Genomic DNA, 16813 nt, shown 5'->3' with positions numbered 1-16813 from the left:
ACAGAAACATTGCCCCAAGCCATAGAAATGCTCATATATTGGTACATGACATGTATTTTCCATTAATTTACACTTGACATAAAACATTTCAAAATAAAAGATTTCCCTCCATTTTCTCTTTTGACTTCAAATGCATCTACGCAACACAAGCAACTACTGAGTTGTAAGGAATTATGTACAGGTTCCTAAACAAGAAACTCCAAAAAGGCACAATTGTCTATACAACATGTACAAAAAAAAGAAGGGAAAAACTGTCCAGAACTGACATAAACTGACATAAAAGTCAAAATAAAATGATTGGTCATCATCATTTATGATTGCACATAGAATATCAATGTCAGAAAATGTGCTTTTTAGAGGCGGTCTGTACAGCTACGGACCCCTGAAGTGTTTTTAGTTTTACAAAGTGACAAAGTATTACAAACAAAGAAATAGAGAGAGACAGAGAACTAGAGAGAGAGAGAGAGAGAGAGACAGAGACTGAGAGAGAGAGAGAGAAAGAGAGAACTAAAGAGAGAGAGAGAGAGAGTGAGAGAGAGAGCGAGAGAGAGAGAGATTAAAGAGAGACAAAGAGTAAGAATAAGAGAAGAACATTTCATTTCAGACATTCAGGTGGCGATGACTAGTCGGTCCTCGTCATCACTGGAGGCTTCGCTGCAGTCATCGGCCAGGGCTGGTGGCCTGGGACTAGTGTGCTTGTGAGGAGGCCGAGCCTCACTAGTGCCCCCTGTGGTGGTGGTGGCAGCTGGGGCTATTTGCGAGGCACCATCAAAAGAGTCAGGGGAGGAGAGGGTCTGGTTGGTTGGAGACCTGCCCTTCCTCTCGGAGGTGCAGGCAGACTGGGCGCCGCCGCCACCCCCCGCGCACCGCGACCCCAGGCTAGGCCTGCAGGGCGAGGCGCCTTTTGGGGCGTGGGTCGCTACGACAACGGGCGCCATCGGGGCTGTGGACACCGCCACTGGAGGACTGGCCGATAGAGTCAGGACCGGCGGCGTGGAGTCAGCAATGGCGCAAACAGACGGACTCCGGGACGGACCCAGACCCAGCCCTGCCGACGCCTCCAGGTGCCAAGGCCTGTCAGGGGCAGACGGGAGGGGGCTGAGGGTGGACAGGGGGCTGAGGGAGGGTATGAGTGCTGGCAGGGCGATGTTGAGGATCTGGAGGCCCGGGATGTGAGCCTGGGGCACCTGGCTGGACTGCACCGCGGGGCTGGCGGCCAGGACCTGCACGCCCAGGGAGGCGTTGAGCGCCAGGTTCTGCTGCTGGAGCAATTGGGTCGGCGCGAGGCCCGAGTTGGCCAGGCCCATCACGCCGAGGGCCTCCAGCCCGACCTGCTGCAGTGTGGTCCGAGGCCCCCCAGGGTCCTAATGCCTGCCATCTGGCTCAGCGGGAAGCATGGCAGCATGTTGCCCACACTCTCATGGACCACCAGTGGGTGCTGGGCGGTGGGGGAACTGCCGGGCCGCGCCGGGCTGGTGGCAGTGCCCGAGCCTGGATCGCACCCCAGCAGCGCAGGGAGCGGGCTGGTGTTGCGGTGGATGACGCTCAAGGCCGGGATGGTGAGCTGGACTGGGCCGGCCTGGATGGGCACAAAGGTGGAGTAGGCTGCCAGGCCTGCGGGCACCAGCTGGATGCCGCCTACGGGCACCATGCTGTAAGGGGAGCGCGAGGGCTGCTGGGAGTGCAGGGGCAGATGGCTGAAGAGGTGGGTGTGCGCCAGGGGCTCCCCCAGGAGGGACAGGGGACCCTGCGAGGGGTAGTGGAGGGAGCCGTGGTGGGCGAAGGAGGAAGTCTGGGTTCCGCGATCCACAGGTACTCCGGACTCGCTCGAGGGCACGGGGGGAGGACGGGCACTGGCATCCTGTTTAAAGGAAGAGATTTAGCGTTAAAATAAAAATAGATTGAATAAATCTAAATCAGCTCTTAAGACTAGATTTATTTACATACAGTTTCCATTTATTCGGTAACAATATTTGACCATTATTGCCTGAAATGTGTCAAAACAATTAAAAGAGCATAAATAAAACTGAATTTTTTTTTCTAAACAGTACCGTTTCTAAACAGTAACAGTAACTCTTGCTAACTCATGAAAAAGGTTGTTTACTGCAGCAGAGCCCGTTCTGCTCCTGCTCCTGCCCCTCTGGAGATCTCACATCTTACAGTATTTAGTTACAACCCCTAATCTAAGCCACCTGGATCCAATCGTCAGAGGGCCCCGCAGGACTAGGGATTAGCCGAATCAGTTCCCCACTCGTGTTTACCAACAGATTTCCAAAACACTTCCAAATTCCTTCCAAGGCCTTTTCCATAACTCCTGACCAAATTTCCATGACACTGCTTTTGGGCTTCTCATAAACTGTTTGCCTTACCGCAGCAGCTTTACAAGTTATAAACAAAAAGGTCAATTAAAATAATATCATAAATGACTAGATCTCTCAGACTAGGCCTTTTTTTTTTTTTTGGTCAATTTGTCTGGGTCTGGAAAAAGAAACTTCATTACTTGATTTCAACTTTTGGCCATGGGAACTCTTTTCAAAATAGACAAGATAAGCCAAATAATACAAAGTAAGGCATTTGTAGTTCCATGTTGGTGGAATTAACTACCCAGCACTACCAGAGCAGGGGCGTCCCTCTCTACCTTACCTCTAAGCTTTTGAAGACCCAACTCTTCAGAGGGCACTTTCCGTCCTAAACTGGCACTTCGACTAGTGCGTAATTTGCACTTACAGCAGTTACATTCTGCACTTCTTTTTCTTTTTTATTTCATTTTGTTATATTTCTAATGTAAAGTAGTATTTATTGTTACACCAGGTTCTATTGCTCGTAGCTTGACTATTCTCTCCCTTGTACGTCGCTTTGGACAAAAGCGTCTGCTAAATGTAATGTAAATGTAAAGGGGAGACAAAATTCTACAGCAGAGCTAGTCTCATACAGCAGTGGCTCTCAAACTAGGGGTCGGGACCCCAAGTGGGGTCGCGAAACGTTTTTTGGGGGTCGCGAAATGATCTTGCTGCCCTGTGCATCAACATATTAGGCTTTGACATGCTGTATAGTCTATCAGAAATGATGTTTTCTACATCAGGGTGGATAATGAAAACTAATATTGTCTCAGCAAGCAGTCTCATCATTCAAGATGAAACTGAATTTAGACCTATAATATCCTGTCAAAATGTGTGGGGAGTCGCGAGACTTGGCAAATGGATTTTATGGGGTCCCCGGACAAAAAGTTTGAGAACCACTGCCATACAGTACATGAAGGGCCATCTGGGCAGCTCTGGTTTGTAGTTTGCTTCTGTTGTTGTTGTTGTTGTTGTTGTTGTTGTTGTTGTTGTTCCATTCACCTTTTTCAGCGCATTTCACAGGAGCTTGGCGGAAGCCCCCGTCATGCGGGACTCAATGCACAGGTACGGACACGAACACGGACACACATGCAGCGGGGGGACGGGGTGTGAGGGACAGACAAATAGAGAGCGGGAGGACGCGGGTCTCACCTGGCCGAGCTTGGAGCCCTTGCCTGGAGCCGGGGGACTAGGGGGCACATCAAAGTCGGGGTAGTCGATGGACATCTGCCTGCAGGGCGACACGGGGCTCATCATGTGAACGGACTCACTGTCGGAGCCATGGGGGTCGGAGGAGGAGGAGGAGTAGGTGACGCAGGTGGTGGCGATGGCAGAGGCGATGGCGAGGGGGTATCGGGCGAAGGGGGGGGGGACTGAGGTGGGGCTCGAGCAGGGGATCAGCGTGGAGATGGACATCTGCTTGCTGGGGGACAGAGGGCTAAGCATGGGCACAGAGTCGAGGTCGGGGGCGGCGCAGTGGGTGTGGGGCAGGTGTTGGGTCGGAGGGAGGGCGTGGGGCGGCGGTTGGCACGAGCTGATGGACATCTGTGCCAGGAGCGAGCTGGGCGCCACGTCAGTGCTGAAGTGCTGGGGGCTGGCGGAGACGGAGGGCGTGGCGGAGAGACCCGACTCCGCCTGGCTGTCCTCCTCGTCCTCCTCCTCGCCGTCGTTGTCCTCGTCTTCCGGACCATCCGAGTCGTCACCGTCAGAGTCGGGACGGTCGGCACTGCTTCCTCTTCCTCGGTCTCCTGATGGAGTGAAGGCAGAGCCTCAGTGTTAGTGACAGACATGACAGAGTGTGTAGCACGACCCCACTGCGTGATTTAACATTACAGGACAGTGTGTAGCACTACCCCACGGTGTGATTTAACATTACATTCATGTGGGATTTATGTGAATAGCCATCTATCTATCTATCTATCTATCTATCTATCCATCTATCTATCCATCCATCTATCTATCAATCTATCTATCCATCTATCTATCCATCTAGGGAAAAACAAATGGGAAAAATCAGGTTCAGGAAGACTAGTCTGCTCCATTTAGTTCGACCACTGCGGTAAATGCGATGCAGTGCACCAGTGCACCATTGCACCATTGCAGTGCACCATTGCAGCGCACCATTGCATTGCACTATTGCACCATTGCATTGCTTGCACCGGGACGTGCAACTGCAGCACACATGATCATCTGTTTCAGGGAATCGGAGTAGCAGAAACTTGGACTTCCTCAATCATAACTTTTCTACTTTAGAAAGTAACATGATGGGACATTATTGGGCTATTCCTTTACAGGGAGAGGTATCAATCACTTGTGACTAAGGGCTACTATATCTACGGGTTATTAGTGAACTACAGACACTTGGCCGTGGCATGACAGTTGATAAGAAATAACACAAATGGACTTTAGCCATTATGAAAATAAATCATCCATAATATTAGACACCTGCAGAATATTTTCTAATTCCCCACAGTACTGCAGTGGCCTACTAACTCATATTATGGGGGTTCAAAGGAGTGACATGCAGTAATTACAACCATGAATCACAACAGCAGGCTCTCCTAACTGTGTTCATGTGGATATGTACACGAGAGAGAGGGAGAGAAATGGAGAGAGAGGGAGAGAGAGAGAGAGAGAGAGAGAGAGAGGGGAATGGAAAAACAAATATGCTCTGAGCAAGTGGGACCATAGAAAGCTTTCAGAGACTCTCTTTCTCTTTCTCTCTTTTTTTTGTGTTGTCTAAAATTAGATGGTGCAATTTCCTCCCTGTAAATGCTGCGCACGCCTCCCACGTGCTCCAAGAGTTAACGAGGGAAGTGGCTGCATTTAGAATTAGTAATTAGGCTGTGGCAGCGCTATTGATCGGCACTGCTGCAGAGCAGCGAGGTACCATCCACATCTAATGCTAGCTAGCGGGTGGTATTATTAGCCAAGATACTGACGGAAGGGGTGACGTTGATACTAGGGGGGTGGGGTGAGGTGGGGTTGGGACTGGTCCGTGTGTTGTGTTGTGTTGTGTTGTGTTGTGTTGTGTTGTGTTGTGTTGTGTTGTGTTGTGTTGTGTTGTGTTGTGTTGTGTTGTGTTGTGTTGTGTTGTGTTGTGTTGTGTTGTGTTGTGTTGTGTTGTGTTGTGTTGTGTTGTGTTGTGTTTTAAGGTAGTTCAACAAAGAGTTATCGATCTCAGTCATGCTCATAGACTTCCAGTGGATGTGTATTTTGGTGGTCCTATCATTAAAACATTTTCAATGTGGAGACCTATTATAAGTGCACCTTTTTCATATGATAAGTTTTATTAAGACGGTGCTAACTAACTGAATTGGGCTCAATCGATTAAAATAAAAGTATCACTAGGAATGTCCAGGAATCCATTACTGAAATATACTGCTACTCAAATCACCATGAGAACATACACAATTGGACATAAACCATTATGGAAATAAATTATCCATATTACTTCAGATTTTTATCAAATATTGCTAATCCCCACTTCAATTAATACATCATATTTAGGGATGTGTTTATCCATAGAAATGAATGTCATACTGAGATATTCTTCTATTTTATCAAACACATCCCCCAATTCTAGTCTTATGAGTGAGAGGCTCTGAGATCATTGTATCTTTGATTGATGCCATTTCAAATGTTACTCATCAGCGGTCATGGATATAATCGGTGTGATCTACGCCCACTCATTTTTCAATGTGCTGCAGTTCCGTTGTTTAATTCACTGTAAAAATACCTGAATCCTCCGCATCCTGGTCTTCGATCAAACCCACGGATACTCCCATCTCCAAGCACTTCTTACTGTGGGCTTTAGACTTCATGTGTTTCGTCAGATTGCCTGCGCAGAGAAAGAGAGAGAAAGTGCGAGAAAGAGAGACAGAGAGAATAGAGAGTAGAGAGAGGGACAGAGAGAGAGGGGGAGAGAAAGAGAGAAGACAATGAAGAGAGTGAAAGAGAGACAAAAAGAGAGAGAGAGACAGGAGAATACAGAAAGAGAGAGAGAGAGAGAGAGAGAGCGAGAGAGAGGAGAAGAGAGTGAAAGAGAGAGAGAAGAGGGAGAGAGCGAGAGAGGAGAGAATAGAGTGAAAGAGGGAGAGTAGAGGGAGAGAGAGAGAGAGAGAGAGAGAGAGAGAGAGAGAGAGAGAGGACATTCATCAGGTCAGCCAGATGGGAAGTGCTCGCTGGAGCAGAGGGGTGGGCTTACGTAAGGGGCGGCACATCTGCAGAAGCGGAGCTGAATGCGCCGGTGCTGGGTGAGTAACTGATAAAGAAGTTCTGTAAGGAACGTGGGCTGGGCTGTGCTGTGCTGTGCTGTGCTGTGCTGTGCTGTGCGGTGCTGTTGACACCGTGTGCTGTTCCACAGTTCCACAGCACAGCGTGGGAAGACAAGTTTGACTGCAGTGAATCATCCTGGCCTTTTAAGAAGGAATAAATGGTACTCAAAAAAATAAAAAATAATAACTGTGGGCATTCAAAAATAAAAGAAGAAAAGAAAAAAAACAAGGGAATAGCACAGGGGAAGGGTTTAATATGGCCTTAAAAGGCACTTGAAGGTCTCAGCGATTCTGAATTAAATAATGGTGATCGGAGCAAAAATAATAATTCAATGTTTTTTTCTTTTGAAATCTGAACTTTATTTTATTTCCATTATCTCAATAGAAATGAGGTGTTTTAGATGTTTTTGTCTTTTCTGCTTTTATATGTTCTTAAATCAATTCTTTAAGGCTTCCTATCTATTTTTAAACAATGGCGTTTTATGACGCCTGTGTAAAGTGAATTACCTTGGCATATGAAATGAGATACACAAATAATTAATCTTGTCTGGTCTCGCCTAAGATGAGACGGGGAAACTATGCAATCTGATTACAGATTTTTCAACATTTCCCTTCCAGCAGACTTCTCACATTGGCAATAAATGTTTGAAGCAATAAGCACCTAAAGTTTATCTTTATGCAAGGCAATATACTATTTGTAAATACTAGTGCTGTCAAACGATTAAAATATTTAATCGCGATTAATCGCATTTATGTCATAGTTAACTCAAAATTAATCGCGATTAATCGCAAATTTTTATCTATTCTAAATGTCCCTTCGTTTATTTATTTTTTCCATCATTTTATTTTTATTTTAATGCCCTTATCAACATGGAAAAGTGGATTGGCTTGCTTTATGCAAATGTTTTATTTTATTGAAAACCAACATTGCCAAACAGGGCGGTACAAAATCAAATTAAAAAGTGCACATTTCAGGTAAACAAGGACTCAGCCTATAGTGCAGTTAAACCATGGCTTAATATTTTCTTTTTTTCAAGTTTGCTGAGAACATAGCAGTCAGGCCTCTTATTTCAGAAACAATTAACCGTAACAGTTAGGTTACCAATAAAAGGTAAGCCTACTACTTCTTTGCTTTCAGCCAGCTGCCTGTTGACATTTTCAGACAACAGTGAAGCTCGCTTCTTTTGCACAACACAACTTTTAAAAGTAAACTTTCCATTCAGAAGCTTTTTATCATCCATTTCGCTGTATCGCGCTCACCATTCACTCAAACCGTAACGTTAGCCTACTACACAGTTTGCGAGGCCAAAAAGAATGTTAATCTAAAAAAAAAAAAAAAAAAAAAAATTTGCGTTAATCTCGCGATAAAAAAAATAACGGCGTTAAAATGGGTTTGCGTTAACGCCGTTAATAACGCGTTAAACTGACAGCACTAGTAAATACTGATTGTATTTTCAATACTGATTATTGATGGCACAAATACCATTTGTACACTACTATTCTATCAATAATACTATGAACTGTATGCTAAATACTAATTGCATAATGACAAACTGATTGTGTAATACATACTGAATATATAATCAATTGTGTAATTATTGTGTTATACAATCAAACTGTAAGGAATGCCCACTGCATAATCAATTCTAAATGTATAAGGCCTTGAGATCTGTAAAGCGCCTTGAGACTATTATTGTTATTATTGTGTATTATTATTTATATGTTATTTATATATTATTTATATATATTTATATTTGTATAGTATATATATTGTTATTGTTCTTTTATTATTATCAATAAAATGTAATTGAAAATGAAGTACTGATTGTATAATAAAGACAGCTTATGTAATAAATACTGAATGTATAAATAAATACACCACACTCAAGCCCACCTTTAGTCTTGAAAGAGAAGTTGCAGTGGGCGCAGTGGTAAGGGCGGACGTCTGAGTGGGTGCGGATGTGTTTGCGAAGCATGCTTGGCTTCTTGCAGCGAATCCCACACTCTTCACAGATGTACTTCCCACGGCCCCGGCCGCGCACATACACATACTCCTCATTGGATTTGTACCTAAAAAAAAATGGAGAGACAACAATCACAAAAATCACTAATGTGTTTCTGTTTGTTTGTTTTTGTTTGTAGGTTTTTAAGTATACATATAAAGAGAAACTTAGACACTGCAGCTGAGAGAATGAAATTAAAAGCACGTGGACTGTATAGGGGCATTCAGGGACCGATGTATTCTACCTACCCTCCATCAAATATTTTGATCCGTCTGGGCTCTGCTTTAGCTAGGGACTCCCTGTCACCCTCGTTGGGGGGTCGAGATTCGGGTCGTGCTTTACTCTTGCCCTCCGTGGAGAGGGACTTCTGTGCGAGCATGACCTGAAGGAGAGAAGCATCAGCTTTAGCAACAAATATTATGAAAATTACAAATATATTATGTATAAACTGCTAAGTTGAGAAAATCAATAGTACTAAAGCATGTTTTTTTTTTAAACTCATTTTATCCATAATAAATCACTTACCTTGGGCATAACGTCCTTCAGCTTGCTGGAGTATGTCAATATGTCAGACTTCAAACTTGTGGTTATCGCTTGGGTGTAGTGTATTTTCTTAGCCTTTTGCTTTGAATCGAATAGAGACATGACTATTTTGGTGGGTAGGCCCAGCGGGTTGGGGTTGTTCTTGCTGACTGGCCAGGTCGAGTATGCAGAGATCCTTTGGTCTGTCTGAGGAATATGCAGTGGCTTCCTCTTGATGAGGTAGCACCAGGTGAACGTCGTGGCCGTTTTCAGACTGGGGAAAGACAGGCGGTGACTGTCCCGGGTGTTGACGACAGACACGGACGAGGCCAGTTTCACCTGTCCTTGGAAAGAGGAAGGCCTCAGGGGGGACTTGTGTGAAGACCAGCGCTGCAGCTCTTCCGGCTTGTCCTGTGGCTTCAGGGTAGCGTTGGCAGGGACTGGATAGCTCTGGACCCCTGGGGAGGTGCGACTAACAGGGCTCTGCATCGGATGGTCTGTTGGAGATGGCGGCTTGTCGTCCTGCATCTGCGCAGTCGTCTCAGTTGTTGTTGCGCTGCCGGTATCAGGCACCTGGAAGTCTTTGCCAGGGTCCAGCTTCTCCAAGTGTTGCGGGGCTTCAGTTTCAATGGGACTGTCTACAGGTTCAGTGGTGCAGACCTGTCTGACGAGCGTTAGCTTCCGTTGGCGAGTCACCTCCGCCATCTTGGAATTGAGATAACTGAGGGACCTGCCATCGGTCGGCTGGCACGCTGCTCCATGCTCGTCTTTTGCCCGTTTCTGGTGTTTCTCCATGGCAATGTCCAGGCTGTTGGCAGGGGAAAGCATGCGCTTGCTGGAGGCAGTGGGCTCCTGTTGCGGGCAGAGGTTAACGGACGCCATCTTCTGGGTACAGTGCAAAGAGCCGAGAGATGGGTTGTTACGATTATCGCTGGTATGGCTCTGTGTGTTTGCCCCTGGCTGTACTTGAACTTGCGGTTTCTCGGTGTGAGCATCTAGTCCCGCTTTATTGTGAATGGCAGCAATATTCATGGTGGAGATGTTGGTTTTGCAAGCCATACTGCAAGCAGGGTAAATCTGCTCGTGAGTTATCAGGATCTGTGGCACTGGCGCTGATCCTGATTGGTTCTGTGAAGGTGCGTCTCCTTGGATGCCAAGAGGTAAAACAATGGATGCCTTATTGCTCGTTCCCTGAAGATTCTTCTGTGCAACGTATACATTCTGTATTCCCTCAGCTGCCTTGGAAACACTTTCAATCTCGTTGCCGATCCGTATCGTTATTACAGGCAAGGCCACCTGCGTTCCCTGTGGACCAGAGAAAGAGTATGTTTGACTTTTCAAAACCGGATACTGAAGCTGATACTTGGGGACAAGACTCTTCTGTGTTTCGGCAGGCTTGCTGTCCAAATCTGTTTGACAGGGAATGATTTGGGCTGCAGGTAGCACCTTTTGGATTGCAACAACTCTTGAGGTTTGATGCCATGGATGGGGAAGTCCATGAACTTGTGGATGCTGAGTTTGAGTGCCCAAGTTAATGCTTTGGACCACGTGTTCGTTCTTCTGTGGCGGAGGTGGTTCTCCAGAATGTAAAACAAAAGGCTGAGTTAAACTGGCCCTGTTGATCATTGGAGGCCTGTGTTGAGGAACAGAAACGATATTTGAAGGAGGAGCCCTCTGAAGAGAAACAGTATGCTGCTTTCCAACAAATTGCTGACTCTCTGGTCCAATTTTCAGGGACATTTGACGAACAAGAGGTCCTCTTCTTCTTTCAATAAGGGGTACCTGTGCAGTTGTTGCAGGCTGGGCACTCTTGGGCATAGCGGTGTCCAAGGGAGAGGGGGACCGGTTGGGAGACATACTGCTGCAGTCAAAGGACTTGCTGCGGTAGTCACAGGAAATCGCAATGGACGGTTGGGTGCAGCTTATCTGTTCCGAGGCAGCTCGTCTCATCATGACTGGGACGCTGAGTGTGTTGCACGCTACAGGTGGTCCTTGAACGTCTGGAGGTTTGGTGACACTTTCCCTGGAAGGACTATCAGCTCTGGGTGGCTCGTCCCTTTCAAACGAGGCCGAGATGCTCGAACATCGCGAGAGACTGCTGTCTCTGCTAAGGCTTCTGGAGAGCGAGGACTCGAAGCTGGATTCACCCGAAGAGTGCTCCATCTGAGCCAGCCGGATCCTTTTCTTCTTGGGCGGCAACTTCTCCGTCGGCAACTTGGACAGACTCTCGCTCCGCTGAGGCCAGTTAAAAGTGTCTGCAGGTTTCTCCACCGATACCTTGTCTGATACCTGACTCTCATGTTCCCGATCTGGTTCCTCCGTGACCAAAATTTCAGGAACTTGGATGTTGTTTTGACGGACCAGCCTTGACTGTTGAGTTGGGGCAGAACTCTCACTGTCTACCGCTGGTGCATGTTCCTTAGGGGTGTCAGCGATATATTTTTCTTGACTCGAAACCTTGGGTATCGACATTTCTTTGTGGTAATTCTGCAATGCAGTGTTAGCCGAGGATTCAGTGCTTGAGATGACTGCCCCTTGCATGTCCTTTGTCGAAGAATCAACCGGAGAGGACAGATCGATACTCTCGTATGTTTCAAATGAATTTGGCCTGCTCAGAGAGTTGGTGTGCCGTATGACAGATGTGCCACTGCCTTGTCGCTGCATCTCACCTCTGTCTTTGGTGGAGGTGCTAATATTGTTGTCTCTTGCTGGAGACAGCCTGGACTCTGGTGTCTCTGCCACTCTTGCCATGAGTTGAATTGGAGGAACCGGCCCTGTGTTGTTGGCAGGTTGCAGGTTGACGAGCACGGCTCTCTGGGGAAACTGACTACTACTTACTACTCTAGAGGACATCTGACAGGAATCGAAACTTCTAGAACAAGGTGGATTTTTGTCAGTTGGAGACTGATCGTCGTCATCCCCAAAACTTTTCATTTTTCTCCGTTTTCTGATCATTGACGATTGCTCAATATTCCCTGAGTGACAGACTGTTCTTGTCATCAGGGGCGGAACACTCTGCACAAACACATCCGACTCTGGCTCTCTGACAGGAATGGGCTTGTTTTTTGGACCGTGCAACTCGGAGCAGTAAAACTTCTTGTGATTCTCAAAGTTCTCCCTTTTCCTGTACCGGTTACGGCAAGTTTCACACTCGAACATTGTCCCTTTGTTCTGTTGAGGCTTCCTGTTTCCGTGCTCAAAGGACTTGCTCCTCTGCATCTCTGTTAAAATGCTTGGTCCATGATAAGCCTCCTCCATGGAGCGGACAGTGGGCAATCCATGTCCCTCGCTTGTGGACGAATCCTCAACTGCTATCTGTCTCACCAGGGTGCGTGGATGCACTGCAGGATAGGGTGTGGATGGTGTGGATGAAAAGACGTCATCGTTGAAAGAGCTGATTTTGTCGTCAAACGAATGGCAGATTCTCAATGGATGGGGCTGAGGAGGGACATTGGGGGGAAGCCCTGAATGTCCTGGAGTTGTGGGCATAGAATTACTTCTTGTTATCGGTAAACAGTCCATATGTGGATACTGGGGAGGAACGGAGAGAAGAAACACTGGCTTGGATTTTTCTGTCGGGGTATAAGGTGACTTTGGGATGTCCGAACTGGAACTCGATCTTCTTACGAAGGGTTTCAGGTCGAACTGGAAGGAGTCTTTGAATATGTACGATTTGGGGGAATCTATGCTCCCCCGTCGTGACAGAGAGGTCCGCCTCGGCTTAACACTGTCCAGCTGCTTGTCATCAACGACAGCTTCATTGTCGGATATTAACTTTGAGATGCGCTCTTCTAGAGAGAGGGTTCTAGAGTCCAACGGAGGTCGCATTTGCCCCTCCAGTATGTGTGTCTTTTCAACAGCAGTTACATGCATAATTGGCGCTGTGATGGCTGCGGGATTAGTCAGGAGATTTTTGGTGACATCAGCTTCTGCCGGGGGAGTTATCTTCACAAAGGGACTCGGTGGACTCATGGCTTGATCTGCACTTTCAGAGCGCGAGAAGTACCCCGAATCGGTGCTGCCCAAACTACGCGGACTCAGCAGACACTTGCCCTGTTGCTGCTGGGAGCAATCCGTGGCCTGTTGCCTCTGCAACTGGGCATGGCCTACCCCGGGTGACTTCCCCTGTGGATCCTCGTCCTCACTAATGGAGTCCTGCAAGGGGCTGGAGCAATCTACCTCTTTCAGGGAGGACAAGACTGTGATATTTGACCTGGCCACCTGGAACTCTCTTTGCCGCTGGGCAGTTGCCTGCTCGGGTGTTAAGTCAGTCGCTCTGGGGCTGTCTGCCCGAAGCGGAGAGACGTTTACGGAGTACACCACCACCTTGGGGAGGGGTGCCGACACCTTGGGCTCAACGCCCTTTTGACTGCTTACAGGTTTCAGGGTCTCGAACACCACAGGAGGGTCCGACTCACCTTGACTTCCCTGAACCATGCCCAAGCTCAGAAGACTACTCTCAGACAAGGCTGTGGCGCTGCTCTGCGAGGCGTCGGTGTCGAGATCGGCCGTGCTGCCCTCTTCGTCACTCTCCCCACTTTCGTCAACATCTGAATGCCCCCCGAGCCCCTTGTCAGACTCCTGTGACTGAGACTGGGAGTCCGACCTAACCGTGAGTCCTAGTTTTATGGCGTGTGCATGGGACTTCTTATGCTTGTACAAATTGCTCTTAGTCTTAAACGAAAACCCACAAGTAACACAAGGATAGGGCCTCTCCCCGGTATGGGATCGGATATGTTTTAACAGCACACTGGGTTTGGCGCAGGCCCTATTACAGTATTCGCAGACATATTTGCCTTGTTTTTTAGGCTTCTGGTCTTTCGCTGTGATGCTGCAGACTTGTTCCAAGCTGCCAAAGTTGACCACTGTGGCCATCTGCACGGGGTTGTACCCTGGCGTGACGGGGACCTGGATGGTGCTGGGGACACTGGCCGAGAGCGACTGGCATGTTTGCACCACAGGAGGCTGGCTCTGGGGAAGCCCGCCGGAGCCAGAGGGAATGGGGGCGTGGGTCATGGCGGTGGACTGCCCTGCACCACAGCCTTTGTGAAGAGCTGGCTTAGTAGGCTGGTGGCCGCTGGCAGGTAATGCCATGAAGTGCTGGGAGGTTGGTCGCATGTGAGCTGCCGGGTGCTGTTTGGCGCCTGGCACACCCGCCTGCGGGGTGACATGGGTGCCAGGGTAGAACTGTTTGGCCGCATCATATGGCTGCATTAGCCCAGGCTGAGGTGGCAGGCCGTATTTGACGGCCGGCATAGCTGCGGGTACTCCAGAATGACTGACAACAGACGCCCCCAGCTTCTCTACTGTCCTCTCGGTCAGCGTGTTGAAGTCGGGCTCCATAGCCTTGAGCAACACGTCAAGGGGAGCACTCGTGTGCGCAGTAGACGTGCCTTCGCTGTCCAGTTTCACACCCCAGCTCTCGGTAGAGGAATCGTGAGAGTTTGATTTATTCTTGCTGCTGCAAGCCTGCGGGTCCTGAGGCGGCGGCAGCTCGGTGAAGGACGATGCTTCGTCTCCCTCCTCCTCCGCCGTTACTTTATGGGGAGATGGCGACTCCTGCTGCTGCGGTCCATCGTCTGTGTCCCGGTGGTGCTGGGAGGAGTCCAGGGAGCAGGAGGGGCTGTTGGGGAAAGAGCTGGGCGACGAGCTGGAGCTGGTACTCGAGGGAGAACCTCCCCTTGGGGGGGCGTTGGAGATGTGAGCAGTGGCAGTGGCAGTGGCAGTGGCGGTGGCAGTGCCAGGTGTGGGCACCGGGTTCTTGGTGTGTGAGGGCTTCTTTACCGGAGACTTGGGTATTTTCTTCAGCTGGTTTTCTGCCACCACTTTTTTCCTCTTCAGTCCTTTGATGCCATCTGAAGCACCTCTGAGGCTGGTGCTACTTTCGCTGACGCCTGTTTGACAGAATAAGAAGAAGAAGAAGAAGAAGAAGAAGGAAGAAGGAGGAGGAGAAGAAGGAGGAGGAGGAGGAGAAGGGGAAAAAAAGATGACAATCAATAATGTATCACTGGTAAAAAAAAATCCCTCGGCTCCTAAGAGAATTTCCTCTGGAGATCAAGGTAAAAAGATTTTGAGGTTTAAAGATCAAATAAATACTTAGATTTGAAGACTTTAACATAAAAGGTGCACAAAATTGTCTGAAGCACATATCTACAACCAACCCCCCCCCCGCCCCCACCCCCCCAAACAGAATACTCTCTATGCCAGAGAGGAACCATACAAGTGCAGTCGAAAAGGGTGGTGTGACAATCAACAAAAACATTGTTTTTGATCCTCTTCATTAGCCTTTAGCAGGGATTAGGGTCCTAACGCTGTTCCAATAACACGACTTCAGAACTCCTACGCAACCATAACAATGCCCATTTCCTGTTTCTCTTTTCTTTTTAAAGGAACCTTTCTTTGAGATCATCTTCTGTGCCTTCCCACATGTTATTTGATCAATTGGATGTGATGTTGGTTACATAACCCTGCTCAGAGCAACCAGTTCTCACACATTTTTCTGTACATGTACATGTCTTCATGTGCAGTCAGAGAATTTGTTACATTTAAGCCATTAACTAAATGTCTTCATCGCATTGCTTAAATTAAGATCATTACACTAATAGTGGCTACATTACAAGACCAATAATCTGGTTAATGACTGAAAATACCAAAGCTGGCATGTAAATATTAACCGTATACAATCTGATCTTGTAACAAATGAAAACCAGAGAAAATCCTGTACCTGTGCATCATGTTTTGATAAAAAAAAAAAACCTTGCAGCAGATTCACTTGCATTTAGTCCAGTAAAAGATTACTCTTCTTTCCCCAGAATCAGATCTACCCCTGCCTGATCCCCTCTCTGTCTCTGACAGCTCACTGATGAGGTTTTCTGTTTTGGGCTCTGGAAGTTCTCGCTCTGCCACTGAGCGTCTGCGAGCGCTAACGGGGCGAACACATGCCAGCGTGCGTCTGCGAGCGCAAAGGCCCACGCACTATTATGTACAAAACCCACTTCTTCCTCGCTCGCTCGCTCTCCCTCGATCTTCTTTTCTCTTCTGTTTTTCCTCTCTCTCTCGCTCTCTCTCCCCCTATCTCTCTCTCTCTCTCTCTCCCTCCCTTTCCACTGCTATCCAACACCCTTCTCTCTCGCTCTCTCTCTCTCTCTCTCCTCCTCCATCTGAAACAGTGTATGTGCGGATGTGATGTGTTGAGAAAAGATGAATCAAATCCCTCCTTCTTGGCTGATGGCTGTGTGCTAATTGCATCTTGTAATTAACCCAGTAATCAGAGGAGTAGAAAAAGGGAAAACTAATGCAACAGTGATTTTTGTTAATAGGTATATGTGTTTCCGTATGTTTCTGCCTGCATGCATACATGTGTGAGTGTATGCATGTGTGTGTGTGTGTGTCTGTGCAAGCGCCAGATAAATGTCAGCATTAGATAACGAAGCCAGTCCATTACGGTGCTTAATCCATAGACCTTTGGAACCACTCGGTTTTCCATGTCAGTGTTTGGCTGCACACCCGTATTTCTGCCTTGATTGGCACTCACACCACCATCCTAATTTACCCTCGCTCTCACACCACGGGGCTTTTTGCTATGGCAAAAAGTATCGGCCTTCACAATGAACCTTTTATGCAGCTTGACTTAAATAAATAAATAAATAAATAAAAATAAAATCCTAACCAA

The 16813-nt window shown here is 47.6% G+C and overlaps 1 protein-coding gene across 1 annotated transcript in view; it reads right to left on the bottom strand.

Moving 5' to 3' along the window:
- Nucleotides 1–532: 532 nt before the first annotated feature.
- hivep1 (HIVEP zinc finger 1) overlaps nucleotides 533–16813 on the bottom strand; it is a 20400-nt gene continuing 4119 nt past the window's right edge. Inside the window, 7 exon segments of the mRNA XM_031585932.1 lie at nucleotides 533–1358; nucleotides 1361–1861; nucleotides 3492–4087; nucleotides 6079–6180; nucleotides 8511–8686; nucleotides 8868–9001; nucleotides 9145–15035. Coding sequence (XP_031441792.1) covers nucleotides 609–1358; nucleotides 1361–1861; nucleotides 3492–4087; nucleotides 6079–6180; nucleotides 8511–8686; nucleotides 8868–9001; nucleotides 9145–14484 — 7599 coding nt within the window. The 5' untranslated portion in view covers nucleotides 14485–15035 and the 3' untranslated portion in view covers nucleotides 533–608.

This window comes from Clupea harengus, chromosome 19 (assembly GCF_900700415.2).
Source record: "Clupea harengus chromosome 19, Ch_v2.0.2, whole genome shotgun sequence".
NCBI lineage: Eukaryota > Metazoa > Chordata > Actinopteri > Clupeiformes > Clupeidae > Clupea > Clupea harengus.
This window is presented reverse-complemented; position numbering and strand designations above follow the sequence as displayed.